Source organism: Pteropus alecto, unplaced genomic scaffold, assembly GCF_000325575.1.
Source record: "Pteropus alecto unplaced genomic scaffold, ASM32557v1 scaffold115, whole genome shotgun sequence".
Taxonomy (NCBI): domain Eukaryota; kingdom Metazoa; phylum Chordata; class Mammalia; order Chiroptera; family Pteropodidae; genus Pteropus; species Pteropus alecto.
Window position 1 is genome coordinate 1,700,031 of NW_006436814.1, and position 24,775 is coordinate 1,724,805.

Genomic DNA, 24,775 nt, shown 5'->3' on the forward strand with positions numbered 1-24,775 from the left:
AGACATACCCCTTACGTTTGTGGGCTTTTCTGTAATGGCTAATTCTGTGTATGAACTTGGCTAAGCTGAGCTGGAACCCAGTTTAGTCAGCATCAGCCTAGATGTTGCTGTGAAGGTGGTTTTTAGATATGATCAGCATTTAAACAAGTAGACTTTGAGCAAAGCAGATTATCCTCCATAATGTGGGTGGGCCTCGTCCAATCAGTTGAAGCCTTAAGAGACAAGACTGAGGTCCCCTGAGGAAGAAGGAATTCGGCCTCCAGGTGAGCAGCAGCATCATTTCCCCACTGGGTCTCCAGCCTGCCCTGTACCTTTCACACTTGCCATCCCCCAGAATCACGCGAGCCAGTTCCTTAAGATCACTCCTTACTCCCTGCCTCATCTGAGTGAGATTCTGTAGTCTGCCATTATAGTCTTGCCCTCCGCCATGCTTGCCTGCGGCCCTCATTAAATCAAACTCTCCACATACCCTACATCTCAGCAGCTGGAGAAAAAACCGTACTGACGAATCTCACCTTAAAATCGTGACTACAAACCCCAGGAGGACCCTAGGTGCTGTCTGGCTATACTCCTTATTTCTCGTCAGCTGACTTGCCCACACCCCAAGGTGACAGCAATATTTCCTGCTCTCCCCATTCTGAGCTCCCAGCTGATGACTTTGCTGCTTTTTTCACCTAAAAGGGTGGGGGTGGTGGGAGGGGAACTGAAGAAAATCTTCCCGTTCTCCCCCCACTACTGTCCTGCTGTAGCGTGCCCCCCTCCTGTTTCAGGGAATGGGCTGAATCCCCCGTCCTGCTCTGAGGCCAGACCCCCCGCCGCGTGCTGGATCCGTCCTCTCTCTGTCCGCCTGGGCAGTGTTTGCCTCTCTCCTGTCGTTCCAGTCAGTCCGTGGATAGGCCGTGCATAGCGTTATCCAGTCCTCGTCCATTAGAACTGAAGAACATTAATGGGATACCTCGATGTTATCAATGTGCGCCATGCTCCCAGACTAGGGATTTGTGTCTTTAACCAGCTTCTTCAGAGGTGTCGTGTGTTGCTTTAAAGAGCCTAGCAAATACAGAAGCAAATAAAACATACAGTAATTGCTTCTGAGGTTTGTGACACTCACCTGAAGTTCCCCTAGGACTTGTCATCCTGAAGCAGTTCCTTTGTCCACTGTGCCATCTCGTTCATTGCTGCTGCTCACTGGAGGAAGTGGCAGCGTGCTGTTGGCCACCAGCAACGGCTTAGAGGTTTCAGCCTCTCTCTGGCTGGCTGCTCACCCGTAGGGGCCTGCTTCTCACCGCTGTCCTAACAGCTCTCCCTGGGGCTGGCAGGTGAGAGCCCCAGGACCATCTGCCCTGGTTCAGAACAGGAGCATTGACATGCAAAGGAGTCAGGGCTGAGGCAGGGGCAGCAGGAAGCTCTATCAGCCTCTTCCTTGATCAAGCCTACTGTCTGGAGTCTGTTAAAAGTATAGTTGACCCTTATAATTCTTATAATAAAGTCAGCTAGAGAAAAGAAAATGTTTTTAAAAACATAAGGAAGAGAAAGTATATATGTATATTTTATGCCTTCATTACACACCTAACTTTTTCTTAATTTTCTCACTATTTCTAGGCTATGTGATTAGTCTGCGCTTTTTTTCAAATTGTCGCAAATCTCCAGAAATATTCCAGTGCATTTATTGAAAAAAATCCACATATAACTGGACCCATGTCGTTCAAACGCATGTTTTTCAAGGTCAGCTGTAATGTAATGCAGTTGTCTTTGTGCTGTTGCCTGGAACCAGAATTCATGGGTTTGTATCCTGCCTCCTGCTTTTTAGTGTGTGACCTTGGGAAAGTTACTTAAATTCTCTGTGCCTCTGCTCCTTTCTGGAACGGGACTAGATCTAGTTCATAGGGTTATTGTAAGGATCATATGAGTCAATTTACATAAAATGCATAGAGTGATACCTAGCACATGATAAGAACTAGAAAGTTAGCTATCGTTACTGCTAATTTTGTTATTTGCAGGTTTATAGAAACTGAACAAACTCCCATTTGAATACTTTTTAGCAGTTGTAACACTTAATACCTTGATCTTTGGACTCTGCTCGCTTTATCTGAAGGAGCGTTACACTACAGAGAACAAAGTGCTATCCAGCTTGAAGCATTAAAAGCAAGCTGTCTGTGTTTGACACCAGCCCTGAAACCTCCATCACAGCATGTGTAAAACATTGGGGTTAATTGTTTTGCCCCTTGTGTGTTAGAGTTGACAGCTGGTCTTTGGCCTTTCAGCCAGATAAACTTAATGGAATTAATTTATAAGTCCTTAAACATTTGTGGAAATCGTAAAAATAAACAGCTTAGCCTGAGATTGGTTTGTATACTACAGTATCATTATAATTTCTAGCTCACTGTCCAGCAGTAAAGTAAAAGAACCACCAGATAAGGACTTTTACATGATATTGTTGCCAGCACTTCTCAGTGTAAAAAGAGTGGTTTGGTTGAAAGTCCAGTTCAAATTCTCCTTTCCAAAAGGAACATATCCCCTAGATTCTCTGTCCTTCAGAGATGAGGGTTAGTTACAGTTCTCAGAATAGGAGGTCTCTGCATTACTGAGTTAGTGATCAAGTGAGGACGTTGTAGGGAACTTAGGCAGACAGTAGGTGATGGCTGTTTCTCTTTACTTGTGATGTGGCACGCAAGGGATCACCATAATTTCACACTTAAGGAAAAATGATGACTAACAGTAATAAGCTTTATCTTACCGTGAGGTTGTTCAGAATATTTGAGGATTGTCGAAATCAAGGCCGCATGAGCACCTCTATGAGAAGTAGAGTTGCATGACAGGAAAAGCCGTCGGTGAAGGCTAAGAAACCTGGGTTCTATTTTCAGCTTAGCTACTCGTTCCTTGATATTGGGCGCAGTGTTTGAACACTCCTAATGTGATTTTCTTGTTTTACATGGACTGTTACCATTGAGAAAGAGTAAGTGAAAGAACGTTTCACAGTGGCATCCAAAAAACTTACTGATGTGCACGTTTGTGTTAACAATTATCAAGCTGTGATTGTTACATTCTTAACGTGTTCCTGCGGACAAGGACTGTGACAGTCGCCCTCGCAGCCCAGTGTCCAGCAGAGCCCCTGACACTTAGGAGGTGTGCATGTGTTTACTGGACCACAGTTGTCTAACTTGCTTTATTTATAGCTTTGCTGGTAAGTAAACATTCAAAATGAGATTTAAATTGAGATGCAGGAGACCCTCCTAGAACAATGTTTCTCAATTTTTATCTTGGACCAACCAAGAAATACATTTTACATCCTACCCGTTATATACACACGTAACTAAAAACAAATGTTCAGGAAACACCCTGCTATGTGTGATAACCTCTGATAAGTTTGATTCCATTATTTTTCATTCGTTTAAAATAATGCTGGTGCAACCCACTGAAATGATTTCAGGATTCTCTAGTGGGTTGCAACCTGCAGTTTAAAGATAGCGTTCAAGAATGCAAGCTCAGTGAGAATGGGCACTTCATTTACGTCTATATCGCTGGTGCTTGGTAACTGGAGAAAGGGAATAGTTACAGACTCCTTGCTGCATTTCAGCTCCTCAGGTATTTGAGTGGTTTACTAGGTGTACTGAGTGTAATGCAGTACAATAATATAATACTAAGCATCGTGGACCGTACAGAATTAAGGCTCAGTCTCAGACCTCATGTACTTTAGAGTCTAATTCAGAGGGATAATCAAGTGTAATTAGACCTTAAAAGAAGTTTCACTCTCTTACGAAAATATTTGACACAGCCATAGACACAACTAAAGTAAGTGCCTGATAGGAGAGATTTGCCAAGAGCTTGGTTTTCTGATAGAGATGTGGTATTAGAACCAAGAACTGACGACAGTACCCTGCCTCGTCTGTTTCTCATCACTAGTAGAGTCAAACTGTGGGTTATATAAAATAGATTTAGTCTTAAAAATATTCAAGAGGCATTTGGTTCGCTCCTAATTGGACTGTTAAAACTCTATTCTTCTTTAAATAACTTATCCGTTCACAGCGATCCTGTGTGTACCTTGTTGCGGATCCTAAAAATTAGGCCTTTGGCAAGCACAATAATTTTGTTTTGAAAATTGATTTACCTGGTCGATAAAGAGGAGGAAGCTTTAGCTTTATACAAAATACATAGCATCACATTTTCCTTGGTTTTAGATTGTGAGGTAAGTACGAAGTTGTGTGTACTCACACTCGCGTGCAGGACAGTGCTTAGGAGCGTTTAAGACCCAAGTACAGTCAGCCCTTAAGAAGGCCAGCCTTAAGCTAAGCTTAAAATTGACGGTCAAAACTGAGAAGAGAGAAAAGAGGGTGTGATCCAGGAAGCATGGCTGCCCTAGCATTCGTTCATGTGTGTGTGTTTGGCTACAGTGTCACAGAACATTCACGAAACTTAAGACACTACTAACTAAAAATTACTGGCAGATCTTTTGTAATCAGGAGAGATTACTTTCAAAGATTCAGGCTTAATACCTAATTTATCAATTTATATATAACATTGTAATGTTTTTGTTATAGAAAGAATTTTTTTTTCTCAGACCTAGAAAGTGAATGATGTGCTTATTTTAGATAATATTCTCTAGTAGTGAAAAGATTGGACATTTTCTTAGATATAAGAATAATGGGATAGAATTCATTCATTCTTACAGTATAAAGCAAGTTAACAGATGGCCCTGGGTGTTCATGATTTCAGCTTAGACACTAGACTATCTCAGTTTGTTCAGTGAGTTTTTTATCAACTCTGCTTTATGACTAGCCCAGTGCTAAGGCACCATCGATAGCATTTTAATAGTGCTTACTATGAAATAGCATTTGCTGCGAGATTATCTGAGACTCAACCCAGTGGTACCAAAAAGACATCATGAGGTGGTTTAACGGTGTGGGCATCAAGGGCAGTTTTATATGAGACAACACTATAGTAATTATCCCACAATCTCCACTAGTCACAGTTTATTTTGGATTTTTAATTCAATCAAAATGTCTTTTCTATTCCCTAAGCACCTTTTTACAGGAATTAAGTAAAACTCTTGCCTTAATCCAGATGAACCTTGGTTCTAGTTTTTCAGAGGAAACAGTCATACTTTATACTTAGATTATTTAATGCTACCTTTTAAGGAACGCAGGCCCAGACCCTACCTAAGTAGTTATATTAAGTGTTTTAAGTTCCGACTAGGGAGATAGCATTTATCGTTCTGTCGCTTGCAAACAGGAAGCATAAAATTGTATTAAATTGATAAAGCAAATCACTGACTAAAATGAAGTTTAGTGAAAGTTCTCTGTCAGAAGATAATTTAACATTTTAATATATGGATGTAATATAGCACAGTCAGTTCACTTCTGTAAACAGTGCTTTAAAATAATAAATGGAAATGTTTAGGCCAATTTTTTGCATTGAGGCAAAATTGGGCTCAAAAGTAATCATACTCATATATGTATTTTTTGCTTTCCCACATATTTTAAGATGATTATTTACTGTGACTTGTTTCCTCTTATATTAATACTTTAGAATGCTTTGAAAAGCCTTCTAAACCAGTGACACTGGTTGGTGTCAGAGGAGGTAAAGTGTGTATGGGTGGGCCTCCCCGAGCCTCTTCTGTGTACTCATCATCTCTGTGGCCTCAGGAAGTACAAGTCCAGAAGGTCCCAGAGCCAGAGAGAGATGTGGCTCTCCGGCCCTCTGCTCATGTCTCCGGTGAATATGTGAGCGTCCCGTGAAACCCTGCCTTTCTTACAGAGACCTTTTGCTCGGATCTGTCCTCCAGAATACGAACCATTGCTTGTAGGAGTCTTGACTGCCATTATTTGCCATTCAGTTTAGTGAGTCGCCATTCAGTTTAGTGAGTCACCGCTCCTGGTTATTTGACATCCACTGCCAAAGATTCTTGAAAATTCTGAGAATTAACAGATAGCCAGAACTTATCTGCTGGAACAGAAGTATTAGGAAGGTTGATATTGTCAGTAACTCTACTGACAGTTCATGTTCGCCATGGGTCAGACACTCTTTAAGTACTTCATCCATCATTAATTCATTTAATCCTCACAGCAACCCTCTGCAGCAGATGCTGTTTATTATCTCCATCTTATAAATACGGAAAGGATAAGTATCTTTCCCCAGGTCACACCACTAGTAAATAGTGAAGCCAGAATTTGAACCAAGGCGTTCTGACTCCAGGATCTGAATTAAAATCAAACTTTTGAGACAGATTCAGTACCTTAAAAAGTTATCAAATATTTATGAAAAAAAATAAGGCAGAGCGCCCCAGATTCCAGCATCCTTTCCACTATAGTTCAGATGCTTCAACTTGTGTTAGTTGTAATATTTGAATCCACCTTTTTTTTTTTTTAATCCAAGCAGTAATCTCTGAAGTAAATTCAGATATAACAGAAGCATTGTCCTTGTGACCTAAACCGGAACAAAGGAATGTTGTGGCTTTCCCGTTTGTCCCTAAGGGAAAGATAGCCTTAGGTTCAGCTGACCAAATGACATCCTCGGTTGGGATGGTTTAGGTAGGTGGTTGACATGAGATGTTGTGGTAACTCCGCTGCCGTCTCATGGTTTGAGAGAGACCGTTCGCGGTAGCATCTGGCTGATTTACTGTTTTCCTGTGGTGTGTTAGGAAGGGTTTGCAAGAATCAAACTGTAAATTAACTGAAACAAACACACACAGACTCGCTGAGGGATTATCTAGTGTCAGCACTGGGAAAACTTGAATATACGGCCTCCTTTGTTGGACCTACCCCCAGTGTTCTGTGTCATTCTCCGTCCCACAGTGTGGCCTTCGTGCGGCAGATTCTGAAGGCTGGCCCCAGTGTCACCGCATAACTGGGAGCACAGTTCTTGAACTGGCCCCCTGCATACGAGCTGCACTCAACCTCGGCCCCGGCTCTCGGAGTAAAAGCGCCCTTTTCCCAGTATAAGTGAAAAGTTAAGCTTGTGGTCACACTCGTCCTGCATTATCCATTTTTCCCAAGTATGTGATTTTAAACTTTTGGCATCTCCTTCTGTTTAGACAACAATATCAAGGAAGACATACCCAACAAAAATTAACAAATCTTGCTGACATCCAGTCATATCTAACTTAGCAGCTTGTTTTGTTTGTTAATTTTTCATGGATACGTGTTCCTGGCTGTGATTGCATGTTGCATATTTATGATATATTTACTGTTAGAAAACGTCATTGTTTTGCACATTTTTTAAAGTAATGACATAGGATAGAAACGAAGATAGAGAAGCATTGAGAAGCATTATTTCAGAAATCTTAAACTATGTGAGGATAGCAGTTACTTCAGCATGATAGCAACAGCAAGTCATTCATTGTAGGGGAGTTTTATACCTGAAATCATTCAGTAAAAGGCTCGGTCCTCATGTGCTTTTCTTGTTTCAATTGTTTGCAGGTATCTCATTAAATCCTCACTTAAAATAGGCATCATCCATATTGTCTGCATAGCCTTGGCAGGGCTTTGAGGCAGAAGGACTCGATGAGGCATGGTGACCTTGAATTAAACACTGTCTTCCACAGGCAGCCTGCCCAGGTTTTAAAGATTGAGCCTTCGAGGCGTGATCACTAATTAGAGCCAGGAAGCCCTACCAGGAGCGGAAACGTTTAGAGGGCGTCTTTCCCTGACCAGCTCTCCGTGGACGGTTTACCCTCGTTCCTTTTAAATCCATTCCAAAAAAAAAAAATCACACTCAAGAAAAACATCTTCATAATGGAAATTCTAAAAATTTTGTCACTAATGTACTGCTGTTTGTCTATGAAGAAGTGGCTAACCAGAATATGTGTTTATAGAGTTGAATTTTTTTCTGTTCTTGATGTATTGTTTGTACCCCATTTTCCATACGTTTTTGTAGGCAGCTGTCTAGAATTAAGAATGCAGTCTATAAGTTGAGAAGTCACCTTTTTAAAGGTTTTTAATTGGGCATTTGAGTTCAAGAACTAATTGCACCATCTTTTGTATTAGAAAATGTTTTAGAGTATTTTTTTTCAATTCTTTTTTCTTTTTTTGGTCAAAAGACCCTCATTCATAATCTATATATTTTATTTCACTCATAGTAAATTTTATATCGGACCTTTTTTTAGAATAAGAACAGAGAAGTGGAAACTTTATTCTTCATGAGTAGACAAAGTATGTGTCTGAAGGAAAGTTTTCCCTTGGGGAACTCATGGTATTTATAGAATAGTTTTTGTTTAGGTTTACCAACTATAAAACTATATTCTCTTCTGCCATTTGGTATAAGTTAGTAGATCCTTCTAGCATTTTTTAGTATAGAACTACATGAGATACAGTTCACATACCATACAGTTCACCCTTTGTGTACAATTCAGTGGATTTTAGTGTAGTCACAGAATAGTACAGCCATCATCACAATCAATATTAGAAATTTTTCACCTTCCCCAAAAGAAATCCTATACCCATTAGCAATCACTCCCATTTTTCTGCAAACCTGCCGATCATAGGTAACCACTAAGCTACCGTCTATCTGTATAAATGTACCTGTCCTGTGCATTTCATACAAATGGAACCATACAATATGTGGTCTTTTCTGATCGGCTTCCTTCACCTGACACGCTCTCAGGGTCATTGATGTTGCTGCTTGCATCAGTACTCGGTTTGTTTTTTACCGAAGTAATAACATTACATTGTGTAGATATACTACTCTTGATGTATTGATCAGTTGATTGACATTTCGATTGTTCTGCTTTTTGGCTGTTAAAAGTAGTACCGCTATGAACTTGATTCCGATTGTTGTTGTGACTACTGGAATTCATTTCTCGGTTATAAACCCAGGAGCAGAATCGCTGGGTCACACGAAGCTCTGGGTTTAATATTGTGAGGAACTAACTGCCAGACCTTCCCACTGCCACACCGTTTTAGATTCCCACCAGCGGTGGTGCAGATTCCAGTTTCTCCACGTCCCTGTCAGCACTTGTGTATCTGTCATTTTGATTATAGTCTTCTGAGTGGGTGTGAAGTGGTATCTAATGGTGGTTTGGGATTGTATATTTTCCTGAGCGAAATGCCTGTTTAGACCCTTTGCCCATCTTTAGTCAGTTTATTTGTCTTGTTCTTAAGTTCTAGGAGTTCTTTACATGTCGTGGATATACGTCACTTATCATATATATGACTTGCTGGTGTTTTCTCCCAGTCTGTGGGTTGCCTTCTCACTTTATAGTGTCCTTGGAAGCACAGAAGTCTTCAATTTTATAAGGTCTAGGTTATCTAGTTTTTCTTTTGTTGCTTGTGCTTTTGGTGTCAAAACTAAGAAACCATTTCCTAATATAAGATCATGAAGATATACTTTGTTTTCTTCCAGAGTTTTATAGTTTTAGATCTTACATGCAGGACTGCGATCCATTTCGAGTTAATTTGTGTTAGTGGTGTGAGGTAGGGGTCCCACTTCTTTCCTTTGCATGTGGATGTCCAGTTGTCCCAATTCTATTTCTTGAAAAGAGTGTTTCTTTCCTTCACTGGACTCTCTTGGCACCCTTGTCAAAGATCAATTGACCATAAATGTAAGGGTTTATTTCTAAACTGAGTTATATTTCCTTCATCTGTTTGCGTTTTTATGAGAGTTACACACCATCTTGACTACTGTAGCTCTGTACTAGATTTTGAGATCAGAAAGTGTGAGTCTTCCAACTTTTTCAAGATTGTTTGGCTATTATGCATCTCTTGAATTTCCAGCATCAGCTTATCAATTTCTGCAAAATGGGCGGCTGGGATTTTGATGAGGTTTGCAGTGACTGCCTGTCAATTTGGGGAGTGTTGCCATGCTAACAACATTGTCTTCTAATCTGGCAGTGTGGAATGTCTTTCCATTTATTTAGGTCTTTAATTTCTTTCAATAATGTTTTTATAATTTTCAGATACAAAACTATGTAGTTCTTCTGTTAAATATTTTTTAATGCAACTGTAAATGCAATTGTTTTATTTTTGTATCATTCACTGCTAGTATGTAGAAATACAGTTGATGTTTGTATATTATTCTTGTACCGTGCAACCTTGCTGAATTTTTTAGTTTTAATAGTTTTTTAGTAGATTCCTTATGATTTTCTGTATAGAAGATCATGTCACCTGTAAATAGAGGTAATTTTACTACTACTTTTTCAGTCTAGGTAGCTTCTTTTTTTCCTCCTTGTCTAATTGCCCTGGCTAGTATATCCAGTACAGTATTTCATAGAAGCGATGAAAGAGGACATCCTTGTTTTGTTTCTGATCTTAAAGGGAAAGCGTTAAGTCTTCGACCATCATATGTTAGCTGTGGGTTTTTCATGGATGCATGCCCTTTATCAGATTGGGGAAATTTCTTTGTATTCCTAGTTTTTTTAGTGTTTTTACCATGAAATTTCTTTGTATTCCTAGTTTTTTTAGTGTTTTTACAATTTGCTGGATTTTGTCAAATGCTTTTTTGCATCTAATGAGATGATTATGTGTATTTCATACTTCATTCTGTTGATACTATATATATATATTTTTTTTTTTTTAAGATATTAAACCCACCTTTTCATTCCTGGAAGAAAGCCCATTTGTTTGTGGTCTAGAATCCTTTTTTTTATGTTGCTGGCTTCAGTTTCCTAGTCTTTTGAGGATTTTTGAGTCTGTAGTCATAGGACAGATTAATCTTTGTTTTTGGTGTCAAGTTAATTCTGGCCTCATAGAATGAGTTGGGAAGTGTTTTCTTTTATTCTATTTTCTGGAGTAGTTTGCGAAGAATTGGTATGGATTCTTGTCTAAATATTTGGTAGAAATCACCAAAATCATTTGGTCATAACCTTTTTTCTTTGTAGGTAGTTTTTAAGTTGTAACCTTTTTTCTTTGTAGGTAGTTTTTAAGTTACTAATTCTCTTTTCTTTCATGCTCGTTCATTATATATCCAAATTTTTTATTTCTTCTTGAGTCGGTTTTGGTAGTTTGCATCTTTCCAGGAATGTGTCTGTTTCATCTGTTATCTAATTTGCTGATGCACAGTTCATAGTATTACTTATGATCTTTTTTATATCTGTAAGGTAAGTTGAGATGTCTATTTATAGATCTCTGACCAGTAAATGGTCACTTTACTCTCTCAAAAGAAATTAACCTTTAAATTTGAGGGCCTTTCTAGAGATAGAAAATACAAAGAAACATGAAAAGCAAAAAACTGTGGAGTCCCTGATCGTTGTTGGTAACAGTGAGTAATCAACATCAGCATTAATTCCTGCCTGGCACGGAATACTGAGACAAGCCTTTGGGAAGAAATGATGTTAGGAGTGGGTAGCTCTCTGCTGTCACACTGTCCAAAGAAACGGCTCTGGGTTAAATCCTTTTCCTCGCAACTTGCGGGCTTCCCATAACCTTGAGCAAAACACTTGACCTGATTGTCCAGCTTCCCATCTGAGGGTGGAGACAACGCCACCACTTGCAAGGCCATCGGGCCGTCGTTTTCCGTGCTAGTTCCTCCGCGCTTCTTCAGAAACCTCACATGGGCCAGATCTCATTACACTGAACTCCCGACGGCCGACTGCATTTTTGGATGGTACATTTTTCTCTGATTTTTAAGTTTCTGTCATTTTACAGATTTCGCAATTTGTAAAATGTGTCAAAGCACACCCTTTTATTTTTTAGAATGTAAAGTCTTGAATGCAGGGAAATTTCACACTAAAGCAGTATAGCACCTTCCCAGGCAGCATACGAGAGTTCTAAGCGTGAGATCCCTCAGCGTGGAAGAGATGATTTTCATTTGTGAAAGCGCAGAGAATAAAAGATTTCTGAGTTCAGGACCTCACTCTGACAAGTGCATTCCCATCCTAACCTTGTTTTTACCCTTTGACCAGAAGCCACTGATTGGGTATAATTTTTTTTTTTTTCATGAAAATCTTTGTCTCTTAATAAAACATTTAGACTCCCATTATAGAAATTTATTACAAAAACACTTTGAGAAGGCTATTTACTGCTCCACTAAAAGATATATTGTTAAAATTAAGTGATGTTAGACATCAAATGGAAAAAATGCTCAATTTACTATGAGTTTGAAACATTGTGGCAGTGTTTTATTGTAGATGTTGTAGACAAACCATTAATGTATATATCTCGTTTTGGAAAATACCCTGTATTTTGAAAGAGAAGCTCACACGTGAAAAGCAGTAGGTCGAGCTGGCAGCATCCAGAGCAAAGGCCTGCCGGAGCCGCCATTAAGGAAGTCAGCAGCACACAGACCAAATTATTGGTTGCAAAGAGTATAAACAATGGGGTTTCTCAAACGGAAAAGGCAATTTAAGACCTTGAAGTTGGCTGCCCAGGAGACTTGTGGCTGGGAAAAGACTAGGAGAATTCTCTGCTAGTAGAAAACACTGGGAAAGGGGGAGAAGGGGGAGGGTAGCAAGGAACTCAGAAGGGCATCTTCTGTTGTAAGGAGGCAAGGACTAGATTCATCTCTTTAGTTCCCCTTACCTTGTTATTCTGAAAATGTTTAAACCTTCCAACAAAAAGTGATAAGAAGAGCACCATCTGTATACTCTTCCCCTACATTCACCAGTGGAAAAGCCATGTTGCTTTCTCTTACCCTTTCCCACCCCACCCACCCCCACCAAAGGTAAGTCAGAAACATGACTGCATTTCATCTCTGCGTCAACACGTTTCCTAAACAGACGTCCTCTACCTAACCTGTGATCTCTACTGTGATCACACCCAAGAAATTTTCAGGTGCACAATACCGCTAATGTATAGTCCCTATTAGTATCTCTGCCATTGTCCCAATGATGTCTTTTTGGCTTTCCTCCCCCCACCCTCCCGCCCCTCTGGGAGCCAGTTAAGATTCCTTCATTGCATTTGTCATGTCTTTTTAATCTTTAAAAAGGAGCCTCCCTTTTTTTGACTTCCATGTCATTATTTTTCAAAAGAACAGGCTACTTTTCTCAGAGAATATTCCACAGTCCAGACTTACCTGCCTTTTCCTTATGGTTATACTGTGGCATATTCGACAAGAAAAGTAATGGGAAATGTGAGCTTTCTCATTTGTTACATCAGGAGCATATGACATCAGTTTGTCCAACTATTGACAATACTCAGTTTAATCACTTGGATAAGGCGATATTCACCATATTTTCCCATTGCAAAGGTATCTTTTTTCTTATAACATGGGAAAATGTAGCTGTATCATAGTTCATAATATGGATTTACTATAATTTAACCATTCCCTTACTGATATTTAGATTGTTTCCAGTATTTCGGTATCATACACAATAGCAGTTAATGTCCACGACTATGTCTTTACATATGCTCAAGTATTTCTATAGAATAGATTCCAAGAGGTGGGATGGTTAAGTAATTGCCATTGATTCACTTTTCTGCAGTATCTTCCTCACACCCTTACCAATGCCAAGTATTAGCAATCGTTTTTGGATTTGCCAATCTGATGGGTAAAATAAGAATGGCAGCTTATTTTAATTACTGTTTTTCTGTGTACTAATGACCTTGTTAGTGCATGTTTGTTGACTACTAATTTCTTCTATGATTGCTCAGTTGTCTCTGGGTTTTGGAGTTTTGTTATGTTGTGTTTTGTTCTGTTTTAGTGGAGCTTTTAAATACAATATCCCTTGCTGTCTGAACCTTTGTTGCCCAAACTCTGGAATCGAATAGATTTAGATAAATATTTTGAGAAATCCCTTGCTATATGCACCCTCACTACTCTCCCTCCAAAATCAAATTGATTCAGATAAAAACATATCCCTCACTTTCCTGACTCGCCATCTAAATTCAGGATGCCCAAAGCAGGAGCCGAATAGAATGAGACAGAGAAGGAAACTTGTATTCTCCTACTAATCTGTGTTATACGTGTTACAGATCTTTTCTCCCTGTGTATTGTTTATTTTCCGACCTTATTAATATAGTTTTATACAATAAAAGGTTGTAAATGTTCATGTTGAATATCTTGTTTTCCTCTGTAAATTCTAGGTTTTGCTAGGTTGGCTTTCTCATCTAAGATTTTTTTCAATCTATTTTATTTTCTTTGCGATTATTTTTAGACACTAGAATATTTAGATATGTGAAATGTCAACACATTTTAAATAATACAGCCCTTATTATTAATTTTAAAGACCACCTTTACCATATACCAGATTCTTTTATACACACACACACACACACACACACACACACACACACACACGGATTTGTTGCTGTAACAGTGGTGCCATACCTTTTTAATAAATATTTGATACTAGATGAGAGAGTCCCTTGTTCTTCTTCAGATATTTCTTGTTTATTGTTGCTTAATTTTTCTTCCAGTTACATTGTAGCAGGAAAAAAAATTGACTTTATCCATTTATGCTTTTCCAGCAATATATGAGAATGTGCGTTTTCCCAAGTCCAGGAGAAAATGGGTCTGGAGTCGAGGTTGAAACTTGAATAAAACCTAGAAAAATTAAAGACAAATTATGTACCCTCTAACCTGATAGTTTTGTACGCTAAGTGTCACTCACATGTTTGCTTAATGAGCTTTAACTCAGTTCCCGTCTTCTGTGTGTAACTCTCTGCAGTCTGTCCTTTGAACCCCTTTCTCATTCATCCACCGTAATTTCATCTCACACCACTTATGTACATTTCCTTCCCATGCCCCTCCACCCCATCCGTCCCCGGAATTTTCTATCTGGGGAAATCTCATTTGTTCCTAAGAAAAACCCAGTTCAGGTATTACCTTTTCTGGGAATTTTTTTCATGCCAATTATAAGAAAATGTTCTAACCTTTGTGCTTCATGTTTATTCCTACATTATTATCAAACTTTGAGCTGAATCAGGGCATAATATGCTATACATGTCATATATATGTCTTTTTTAAACATTTTTCGAAAAGAATAAAATACCCCTGTCTTAAAGGAGCTCACCAGAGAGTAAAAGGGAATGCTTAAGATAGAAGAAAAATAGATATGAACGTAGATGTCTTGATTTTTTAAAAAGTCACTAACAGGAGAGCTTTTGTATTCATTTTTTCCACAACCTGACCAGATTTATATCTTATCGGCTTCTGCTCCAGGCCTTAGCTAATGTGCTTGTAAGCAAATCAAGACATTTGTTTTGCCCCAGAAAGGCCTTACCCAGGTGATATGTGGCACAGGCAGAGGCACAGAGATAGGACCAAATGGGTCGTTATTGTGGGAGTTTCAGAGGGGTGAGGAAAAATATCAAGAAATGGGATTAGAAAGGCCAATTTGGGGAGTAGTAGCTTCCTATCATATGAAGTTGAGTCGTACATGAACAGATATTCTGAATCTTTCCTTTCTCTCTTAGTACTGGATGAACGAGTACACCTCGTCCATTGGAATTGGAGTCTTTCATTCAGGAATTGAAGTATATGGCAGAGGTACGTGTACACACCGTCCAAATGTACTTTCTGAAGATTTTTTTGCTTTAAAGGAATTGCAAAATCAAAACTCTAGCTCTCCCTTTTCATTGTAACTGCTTCCATATCGCATTGCAGAAAGTAGAAGAGCCTCTCTCCTTATCTTTATGTCGCATTTTGAAAAAATGCCTAAAGTTGAATATTTGGGGGAAAAGTACCAAAGCACATGAGTGTAGGTTCATTTAGTTATCCTTAATTCTAAATATTATGTCTCAATATTTACCTCTTGAGATTGTTATACCACGATAGTTTTGCTCTGAGAACATGATAGAAACAATCATTTTGGTTGGGAAGGGTTGATTCTAGAGAGGGTCAAACTTGAAATACCAATTTCCTGAGGGAATTTCAGTACTTTGTTTTTGTAGACCATCAAATATATAGTTGTAAAGTTTTAAAATATCACTGAGCAAATCTGCCCTTGACCGCTCTAACTTTTTGCTCAAGAATGATGGCCTTTGTCATTAACTCAGCCCCTTTTAGTCTTTATTACCTTTTATCATGATAAACGTGACAGGAGCCACTTAAACCCAGCAGCTCTGTTTTCAACAGCTTTTCCCTTTGTTCTGCCCTCCACTCTTGGTGCAGGATAATTCAGACTGTAAGCAGCGATGTTCTGCACACAGCAGATCACATCCCGGTTGCACCAGGATTGTGATAATATATTAGTTTGAATCATAAACTCACCCTATAGCAGAAATGCCTTTATTCATTTCAGCGAGGCAGCCTTTGTCACCTCTTAGAATGTGTTATCGCCATTTATTTGGTTACCCCCCAAGACTGCACGCCAGCTTTAGCTAATACAAAGAAAAGGCTCGTTTACTTAAATGTGTCAGTATGGTGTTTTTATTATCCCTTTTTTATATTGCACATTAGCTGCTTCTAGGTGTAATGTAGCATATTAAATGCTGGCTGGAAGGATCTGCTATTTAAGCTTCATTTTTACTTGAGAGGCTGCATCTACCAAATACTCCCCAAAAAGCTGAGACTCCTGCTGGAAGTTTCAGTGGCAGGAGAATTGCTATGGGTGGGATCGTAGTCGGGGGCGTTTGCTCCTCTTCTGATTTGGCTTTTGCCAAAGCCGTGTGTAAATTCCTTCCTTTTTAACTGAATTCGTATGGTATGTTACAATTTTTAAAGTGCCATCAAGTTTTGAACCAAATGACCATGCTGCTGTGAGGTAGATAAGGGCATGTGGCATTTTCTCCATTTTTCAGATGAAGAAACCAAAGCTCAGACCTGCTGAAAGTTGTAAACAGCAAAGAAATAAATAAACAAATGAGAGGGGGGAAAAAAACCTGCTGAAAGTCATACTGCTCATATTAACAGGACTAGAACTTGAACCCAGGTTCTTACATACTAGTCTGTTGCTGTTGTGTCTTCCTAATCATTGCTGCCTTTCATAAAATGATTTAGGAGTGATTAGCAACATGGTCCAAAACAGGTCTCTAAGCTTAGCAAAGCCAGGGCAAAACATATTCCTGAAAGTGAACGATTGCTTCTCGAATAGAAGAGTAAATGGCTCTGTGGCTTTCCTTACTATAATTAAAAAACGTTAAAAATCCAAATATAATTTTCCCTTGTCTAACCTGATTTTTATGATTTGTCATAAAAAAAAATTTAATGTATATGTCAGAATTGAATGTTAAACACTTTATTTCTCGTTTATATCATTGCTTTTTTTATGAAAGTTCTGAATCAAAAGTAAAATTAGTATGTGCCTTGTTCCTTCTCACGCTTTGTTCTTAGACCTTTTAAGCTCATATTTAATGAATTTTAAGTGATGAGATTCATTTAAACAGTTGTTCGGAATTCTTTAAATAAGCCCACTAAGATTTGCCACTTAAATATCTAAGTATCTCGTATCAGAATTGTAGCCAGAAATTTTAGTTCCTTCCTGATCCGAAGTCAGTCTCCATTCTGTCCTGAAGGAGAGTTTGTATGTGACGAGCCTGGGTGTACGTTCCTCATGCTGCAGGCAGCTCCCACCCGGCTTAAAGATTTGCTGTGGAGAGTGCGTGAGTGTATGTGTTAATTTGGCAGTATATTTTTTCTCGAATGAGGGGAATTGAATTCAGTTTTCCAGTTTTGCTAGTGTTTCGCTCTTAGAGATAAACCAAGAGTCTTCAGCCTGGGTACCATGGAAACTCTTTATTAGACAGCTTTCCAGTAACGTACAAGTCTGAAATTTGATCGTTTTAGTTTAGAAAGTGGCGAAACACCGACTGACCACCTACTTAGTTTGCCCTGTCACTTTGGAGTGTCGGTCACTCTCCGTGCCAGCAAGAGCAAACTCAGCGTTACCTCTGAGCGTTTTTCATTATTAGAGTTTCAGGTCTTTTGTGTCAACTGTTCTGTACAAGCAATAACTGAGTGAGATGTTTGTGAAAGCGTTAATAAACTGGAAAATATTTAGTGTCATTATTATTTATCCTCATCATTCATAAAAGCTAATTCAGCATTCTGGTTAAGTTTTGTGTGATAAATACTAAAAATCATGAGTTTTCTCTTTTCAGAATTTGCTTATGGTGGCCATCCTTACCCCTTTTCTGGAATATTTGAAATTTCCCCAGGAAATGCTTCTGAACTAGGAGAAACATTTAAATTTAAGTAAGTAGGGAGGATAATTTTTATTACGCTGTTTTAGGTGCCAAAGCTTATTTTCAGGCATACGGAATTCATTCTATAGATTAAAATCCAGGAAATTAAAATGTTTCTTTTAACATTGCTTTAGTTGCTGACATTTTATTTTAAAATCAAATCTAAGTGGTTGTGTAAAGATGGGAATCAGCCAACACAATGCCTGAAATAACCTAGTCTGTTGCTTTTACCGAAGACCTGTATAAGTTATTCTGTCTCAAGTTCTGCTTTAGAAAACATTCATATCCAATGATTGCTTCTGTGCAGTCTCCTGTTTGGAGTGAGGTGGAGGAAAGTTTTATTGTGACCTAACACTATTAAAAAGCTCTTCTTCATTTTCCCAATGAAAGGGGTACTGTTTATAAATCTCAAAGAATTAGATAGTTGATTAGCCAGAAAACTGTTGTTAAAGTACATGTATTCCATGCAGTGATAAACCTAAAATATGTGGATATGAGTACATGGGAGCCTTATGAGTAGCAAACAGCCCTGAAACTCTGAATGCCAGTCGTCAAATTTCCATTCCTTGCTTAAGGTTTGTATTTAAAGGAATGTTTGGAACCTTAGTTTCAAGGAGAGTTAAAGAAACTTCTGGGCCTATAATAGGTGCCAAGTGAAAAATAGTGAATGAGGTTGTACCATTGAAATTCAGTGTAGGGCTACACACGTTCATCACTCCTGTGTTCGTGGTTCCCTTGGCCCACAGCGAATAGAAACACGTACCCCAGGGCCTGTAATGCCCTCCTGAATCTCTTCGCCAGGGCTCCCTGTCGGCAAGACTGCTGGATAAAAAGGTTTCCTAAGTATTCTCTGCTCTCTGGGATGCCTTACTCGTATCTGACTAAAAGTCCACCTTCTGTTGAATAACGTCTGTTGCATTTCCAGAGCAGTAGTTAGGGTGAGGGGTTGGTTTAGGTTGGGTTGGGGTTTTTTCTTGGTTTTATAGTGCTTTAAAAAAAAGAAAAGTAGTCGTTTGACAGTTCATCTCACTGCAACACAGTAGCAGATAAATTAAAAGATTATTTCTGAAGGAGAGTACGGCCCGCCGCCTGACGGCATGTGTGATCAGGCAGGAACATTTGCAGCATGCATCTCGTTCTCTAATAATAGAACTACTTACACAATAGTTGTAAAAATAACTCTGATATTACATTTTTAGTATAATGACATTGTTTTCTAAAGAAAATGTCTTATTTTGCATTTATATTGTTCAAAAGTAGTGTACTTAAGAATTTATTGCAGAAAAGTGGAAACTAAATTAACTGAAATTTTTTAAGTATCTCATGTACCTTTAATATTACGTTAACCTTGCTTTGTTACATCAATCATGATATTCCTGGAAATAAGCAAGTCATTCAGCATGCTTTGTATAAATACCTAAAACTCACACAGCTATGTTTTTTTTTTCTTTTTCTTTTTTCTTTGTGTTCTTTAAGAGAAGCTGTTGTTTTAGGGAGCACTGACTTCCTAGAAGATGATATAGAAAAAATTCTAGAAGAACTGGGAAAAGAATACAAAGGCAATGCCTACCATTTGATGCACAAAAACTGCAATCACTTTTCTTCAGCTTTATCAGAGGTAAATTAGATTTTATGCTACAAGCTCTTCAAATAAATAAGATTTATTTATTTGTCGTATAAAATATGGTATTATGTTTCTTTCTCTTGCTTGAATAACCTTTCTAGAGTTGGAGACTTTAGAGTCAGCACAGCTTTCAACTATAATTACATTCATGGCTTTGCAGTGGGTAGAGAGTGAGTACAAATAATTGTCTCTCTTATTTTAATTCATTTTATTACAATCTGAAACTTCCACTTTAAAAAAGTTAATGCCCAAGAGACTTTTGCTTCTTAGACACTAAGATTTCGTTTTTCCTAAATTTTAGTTGCCAACTGGAATTTTTTCCTGGCTCTTACTTATTAATAAGTAATCCATTTCTCCTATCTCAAAGTTATTTTGCCAGCTTATCACACAGACACTTTTTTGCCTTCCTGATTCTTGAATCCCAGGCAAAAGACCAAAACTAGATCAAAATTATAGAACCTTCAAAAAAGAAAACAGAAGAAAGCAAAAGATTATCAGATAAGGGCTAGAGAATTAAATAGTGCTTGAAAGAACTCCCCAGCTGTCTCAGAGCAGCTGGTTGCAGTGGCAGCATCAGGTACCACAGAAATGACGAAAGGTGGCAAGGAGCATGTGGGCTGCTCTTTCAGGGACCTCCTCTGCGGGGTGCTCAGCTGCCTGGCCCTTTTCACTTCCCTCATGACTTCCACACAGAGCTTTCGAACAGGGCGATAGGGGACCACTGGTGTGCTTCGCAAAGTACATTTCAAGGATCAGCAGCATCAGCATCACGTAGGAATTTGTGATATGCATTGTCTCTGCCTCACCGCTAATACACTGAATCCGAGTCTTCGTTCTAACATGCTCCCCAGATGCTTCATGGGAACATGAGGGTTGGAGAAGCAGCGTCAGTCTTGAGGATGCAGATACCGGTTGACTTTCAAGGAAGAGGGAAGGTGGTTCTGAGCTTTCTCGAACCTAGACATGACATTTGTAGGGAATACATTCAGAGATCCATAGAATGCTAAAATTGGCAGAGACATCAGACAGCATCTAATCCAGTCTCCTCATTCTACAGCCAGGAAGTGGGCCCTGGTTAGAGAACTGATTTGTCAGAGATTGTTGTGGAGAGCTCAGGTTAGACCCCGACTAAGTCCAGGGCTTGCGTTATACTTTGTCATTACTTCCTCTGGCTTCGATTTATTCTCTCCCCCGAATAAATTAATAGCTTTACTGAGCATCTCTAACACCAACCACCTCAGCCCTGGTCTAACCCTGAAACCACGTCACATTTGGGAGTCCAAACAGTAGTTCTGATGTCCCTGGAGCTGTCTTTTTAGGTCACACACAGTCTTCATGCCTTCCCCGTACGAGACTCAATAGTTACGTGACTTAGCAGCTCACTAGTGACAGAGCTGCAATGAGCACTCTGGACAGCGAGGCACATGGGGAGCTATTTCAGTAAACCCCACATAATCAGGGCAGACAGATTTAATGATTGGCACTCTCAAGTTTATGAATCTAGTGCGCTTCTATATCTTTGAGGACAGAGTTTGGAGATACATAATACCAGTCGCAGATAATCATAGCTATAATTATAATTGATTGTTGATATATGTACTGTGTTCGGCATTCTAAAACTTCTAAGAATTATCATCATTTAACATCATAGTTATCAGTTCACATACTTCCTCTACAACAAGAATTTTGTGCGGGCCTGCAAGCTAATGATGGTTTTTACATTTTAAATGGTTGAAAGCGAACATGAAAAGGCATCTGTACAGTGGCGTGTGCAGATGATGTGTAACGCTCAGCTTCCGTGTCTGGGAAGTGTGACTGGAGCACCTTCTCGACCGCCCTCGGCCGCAGCATCTGATTCAGAAGGGCCTGAACAATGAGGAAACCTGTTATCTCACGACAGAGGAAATCCAGAACAAGGCAGGCCCCCTGTCGGCGTGGTCAGTGTCTCAGCAGTGCATGGCATCAGTGGCCTAAGGTCTTTTCACCTCCCTGAGCTGCCACCCCCAGGATGCCGGCTCCTCCCTCAGGGAAGCCGCGGCGTTTTCATGCACCACGTCGGGTACCTCGACATCCAGAGGAAGAAGAACGCTCGGTCTCTCCCTTAGTTCTCTGAGCAACAGTGAGACGTTTTTCCGGAGCCTCCCGCCCTTTCCAAAATGGCCCAAACTGGGTCCAGTGCCATTTCCAAACCAGTCACTGGCAAGAGGAGTGGCCTCACCATTTCTAAAGGCCACCGGTCCAAATGCCTTCTGGAAGTTAATATTTTAAATGGAAAATTCAAGATGTGTAAAAGTAGAATAGTGTAAGGAGCCCCTGTATACCTATCACTTAGCTTCAGAAGTTATCTTTTCATGGCTAATCTCGTTTCACCCATAAGCACCCACTTAAAAATGCCACTCTCGTCCCTCGGTTACTTTGAAACAAATTTCAGGTATAATTTCACTCCATTTGTAAACACTTCGCTCTGTAGCTCTGAAGATAAGGATTCTTTTTAACATAACCGCAACACGTTATCACACCTAAAAAGATTAACATTCGTTCCTTGATGTTATCCAAGTATACAGTGTTGAAATTCCCCCGTTGTCATAATTTTTTAACAATTTGTTTGAATCAAGATCTAAATAAGGGCCATGCCGTGAGGTATAATCCGGGCTGCTGACGCAGAAAGGGCTGCTTGCAAGGCTGGTCCGTGTGTTTCCCACCTGGAACTGTCCATCAGTAGGAAGTGCGGTGGTTTGGACTTCCTTGAACACGCAGGTTTGGACTGCGCAGGCCAATTGAAAACCTCCACGTGTAAGTGGGAGCAGTTCCAAGCCGAGGTTAAGGGTCAGCTGTACTTACAAACCTTAATCCGAGCATCGTAGTCGCTCACTGCTACTGAGTTGGTGGTAGTTTCTAGATTTTTTTCCTGTGGACAGAGCTAGGACTTTTTTTTTCGTACAGGTTCATTGTGGTATTTCTGCTTCAAATTCAGGCCTTAGGGTTTTTACTTAACCTCATCAATAGTACATCTAGATCTTCTCTGTCCCAGATGTAAAATCTCAGTTCTCAGCAGCGGCATAGTTGCTCATTTGTTCGATCCCTGGAACGATAGTGTCATCACGACCACCAACAGTATGATAACTGGAAAGGTGATGGCTTTTTGCACTGACTGTCTTTAGAGTATCATTCAGTAGAGGTAACAGTGTTTTATAGTTAATTGGGGTAATTTGTTGCTGTGTGGTTATGCCACCAACTTTGTTTCATTTAGCCCTTTTTTTGGTTGAGGGAGGTTGCTTTTTTGTTTAATTTAGTGTTATATAAAATTTTCCTAGCGTTCCAAAGTCAAATCTAAAGTAAACAATGTGTTCATAGACGTCTGGCTTCTAGATGTCCCCGCCCCTCTACCTGGGCCTCTAGAACTGTAAAAGAGAAGAACGAGTTGTCTTAAGGCACAGTTTCTGATCGTTGTAGAGCAACCACAGGGACCCAGTACAGATGCCGGTCCCTGGAGGTGGGTGCTGCTGTAACAAACACCTACAAGTGTGGACGTGGCTTTGGGATGGGCTGATAGGTAAAGGCTGGAGCAATGTTGAGGAGTTCGATAGGAAAAGCCTACATTTCCTTGAACAGACCGTTAGTAGAACTTTAGATATTAAAGGTACTGCTGCTGTGGGCTCAGAAGAAAATGAGGAACATGTTATTGGAAACTGGAGGAAAGAGAATCTTTGTTATATAGTGGCAGAAAGCTTAGCCCATTTATCCTGTAGTTATGCGGAAAGCAGAACTAAGCAATAAACTTAGACATTTAGCTGAAGGTATTTCTAAGCGAAGTGCTAGTGTGGTTTCTTCTTGCTGTTTATAGTAAAACACAAGAAAGATAAATTGGGGGGAGAACTGTTAAGCAAAAAAGGAATCAGCACTTGATGATTTTTTAATTTCTCAGCCTATCCAGATTGCAAAAGATGCTAAAATTAGGGGTTTTACTGTTAGGAAAGCATACGGTGGAGAAAAGGCCAAGCGTATGACTGGATAACCTTTTGCTGCTGCTGCTAAAGAGATTAAACATGTGATTGATGGATCCTGTCCACCACCTCAGCGGAAACAAGGAATAGAGATGGACTTTCCAGGGAAGACCTGTGGAGGAAAGTCCATCTCTATTAGAGTCTAATAGAGTAAATCCTACGACATACATGGGAGACTCACGGTGCTTTTGAGGATGTTGTATTAGCAGAAACCGTGCCAGTTTAAACTGAGAGGGACAGAGAGGACAAAATGAAAGCGGCTCTTGGACTCTCAAAATGCTACAGGTAGGAAACAGTCTGGAAGAAAGGATAATTTCTGGGGCCCAGAGGACTGAACTGAGGGTCACCCAGGTTAATGCCAGGCCTTAAACCTAATGGAGGGTGCCCAGTCAGAGTTCGTAACTGCTTGGTTAGCGATCTCTTTCTTCCGTGCTCTCCTCTTCGGAACAGAAGGGTCTGTAACTTACTCTGTGCCTGTCCACATCACGTTCTGGGAGCGCCCTGCACGTGCCTTTCTGCAGTTCGCTTTGTTCACGTCACGTGATCTCCCGGAGTTCATTCTGTAGCAGTGTATAGGGATATTTCTCATTTCTTTTCACAGCTGAATAGTCCTCATGTGGATGCATCAAATTTTAATCAGCCACTTTACTATTAATGACATTTGGGTGATTTTTAGTCTTTTGCTGTTACAAAAAAGTGCTGCAATGAATACCCCTGTGCATACTCCTTTTCATGTTGTTGCCTGTGTGCCCCTGGGATGGATTCCTAGAAGAGGGGTCACCAGGGCGAAGCTTAAATGAAAAGCAGTGTTCGTGCATAAACCAAGTATTTTTTTTACCACGGCCCACAGTAAGAAGTATGTTTTACATTATGACTCAAGATATACACATAGGTAACATAACCAAATCAGCTGTCACAGTTACACTACTACCTACAATCTATTTTATTTTTAAAATTCAACTTACAATGCAGAATGACCTACTAATGGATCATGACTCAAAGTTTAAAAGATACTGACTTGACCGAGGATCGGCACACTTTTTCCAAACGGGCCAGATAGTATTTCAGGCTTGCGGATTATTCGTGGACTGGACTCTGCCTCTGCCATTGTAGCCCAGGAACCATAGATGATAAATAAATAGGCATGGTTGTGTTCC

General features: G+C 39.6%; 1 protein-coding gene across 3 annotated transcripts in view; it reads left to right on the forward strand.

Annotated features, from left to right (window-relative positions):
- DESI2 (desumoylating isopeptidase 2) overlaps nucleotides 1-24,775 on the forward strand; it is a 55,850-nt gene that overhangs the window by 10,798 nt on the left and 20,277 nt on the right. For 2 of the 3 annotated variants that reach the window (XM_025048499.1, XM_006914264.3), the window contains exons 2-4: nucleotides 15,282-15,354; nucleotides 17,907-18,000; nucleotides 19,467-19,608. In XM_025048499.1, the coding sequence (XP_024904267.1) occupies nucleotides 15,282-15,354; nucleotides 17,907-18,000; nucleotides 19,467-19,608 (309 nt within the window). Of the gene's footprint in view, nucleotides 1-1,599; nucleotides 1,781-15,281; nucleotides 15,355-17,906; nucleotides 18,001-19,466; nucleotides 19,609-24,775 lie in introns of all 3 variants that reach the window. The other variant, XM_025048500.1, reaches the window with a different exon arrangement.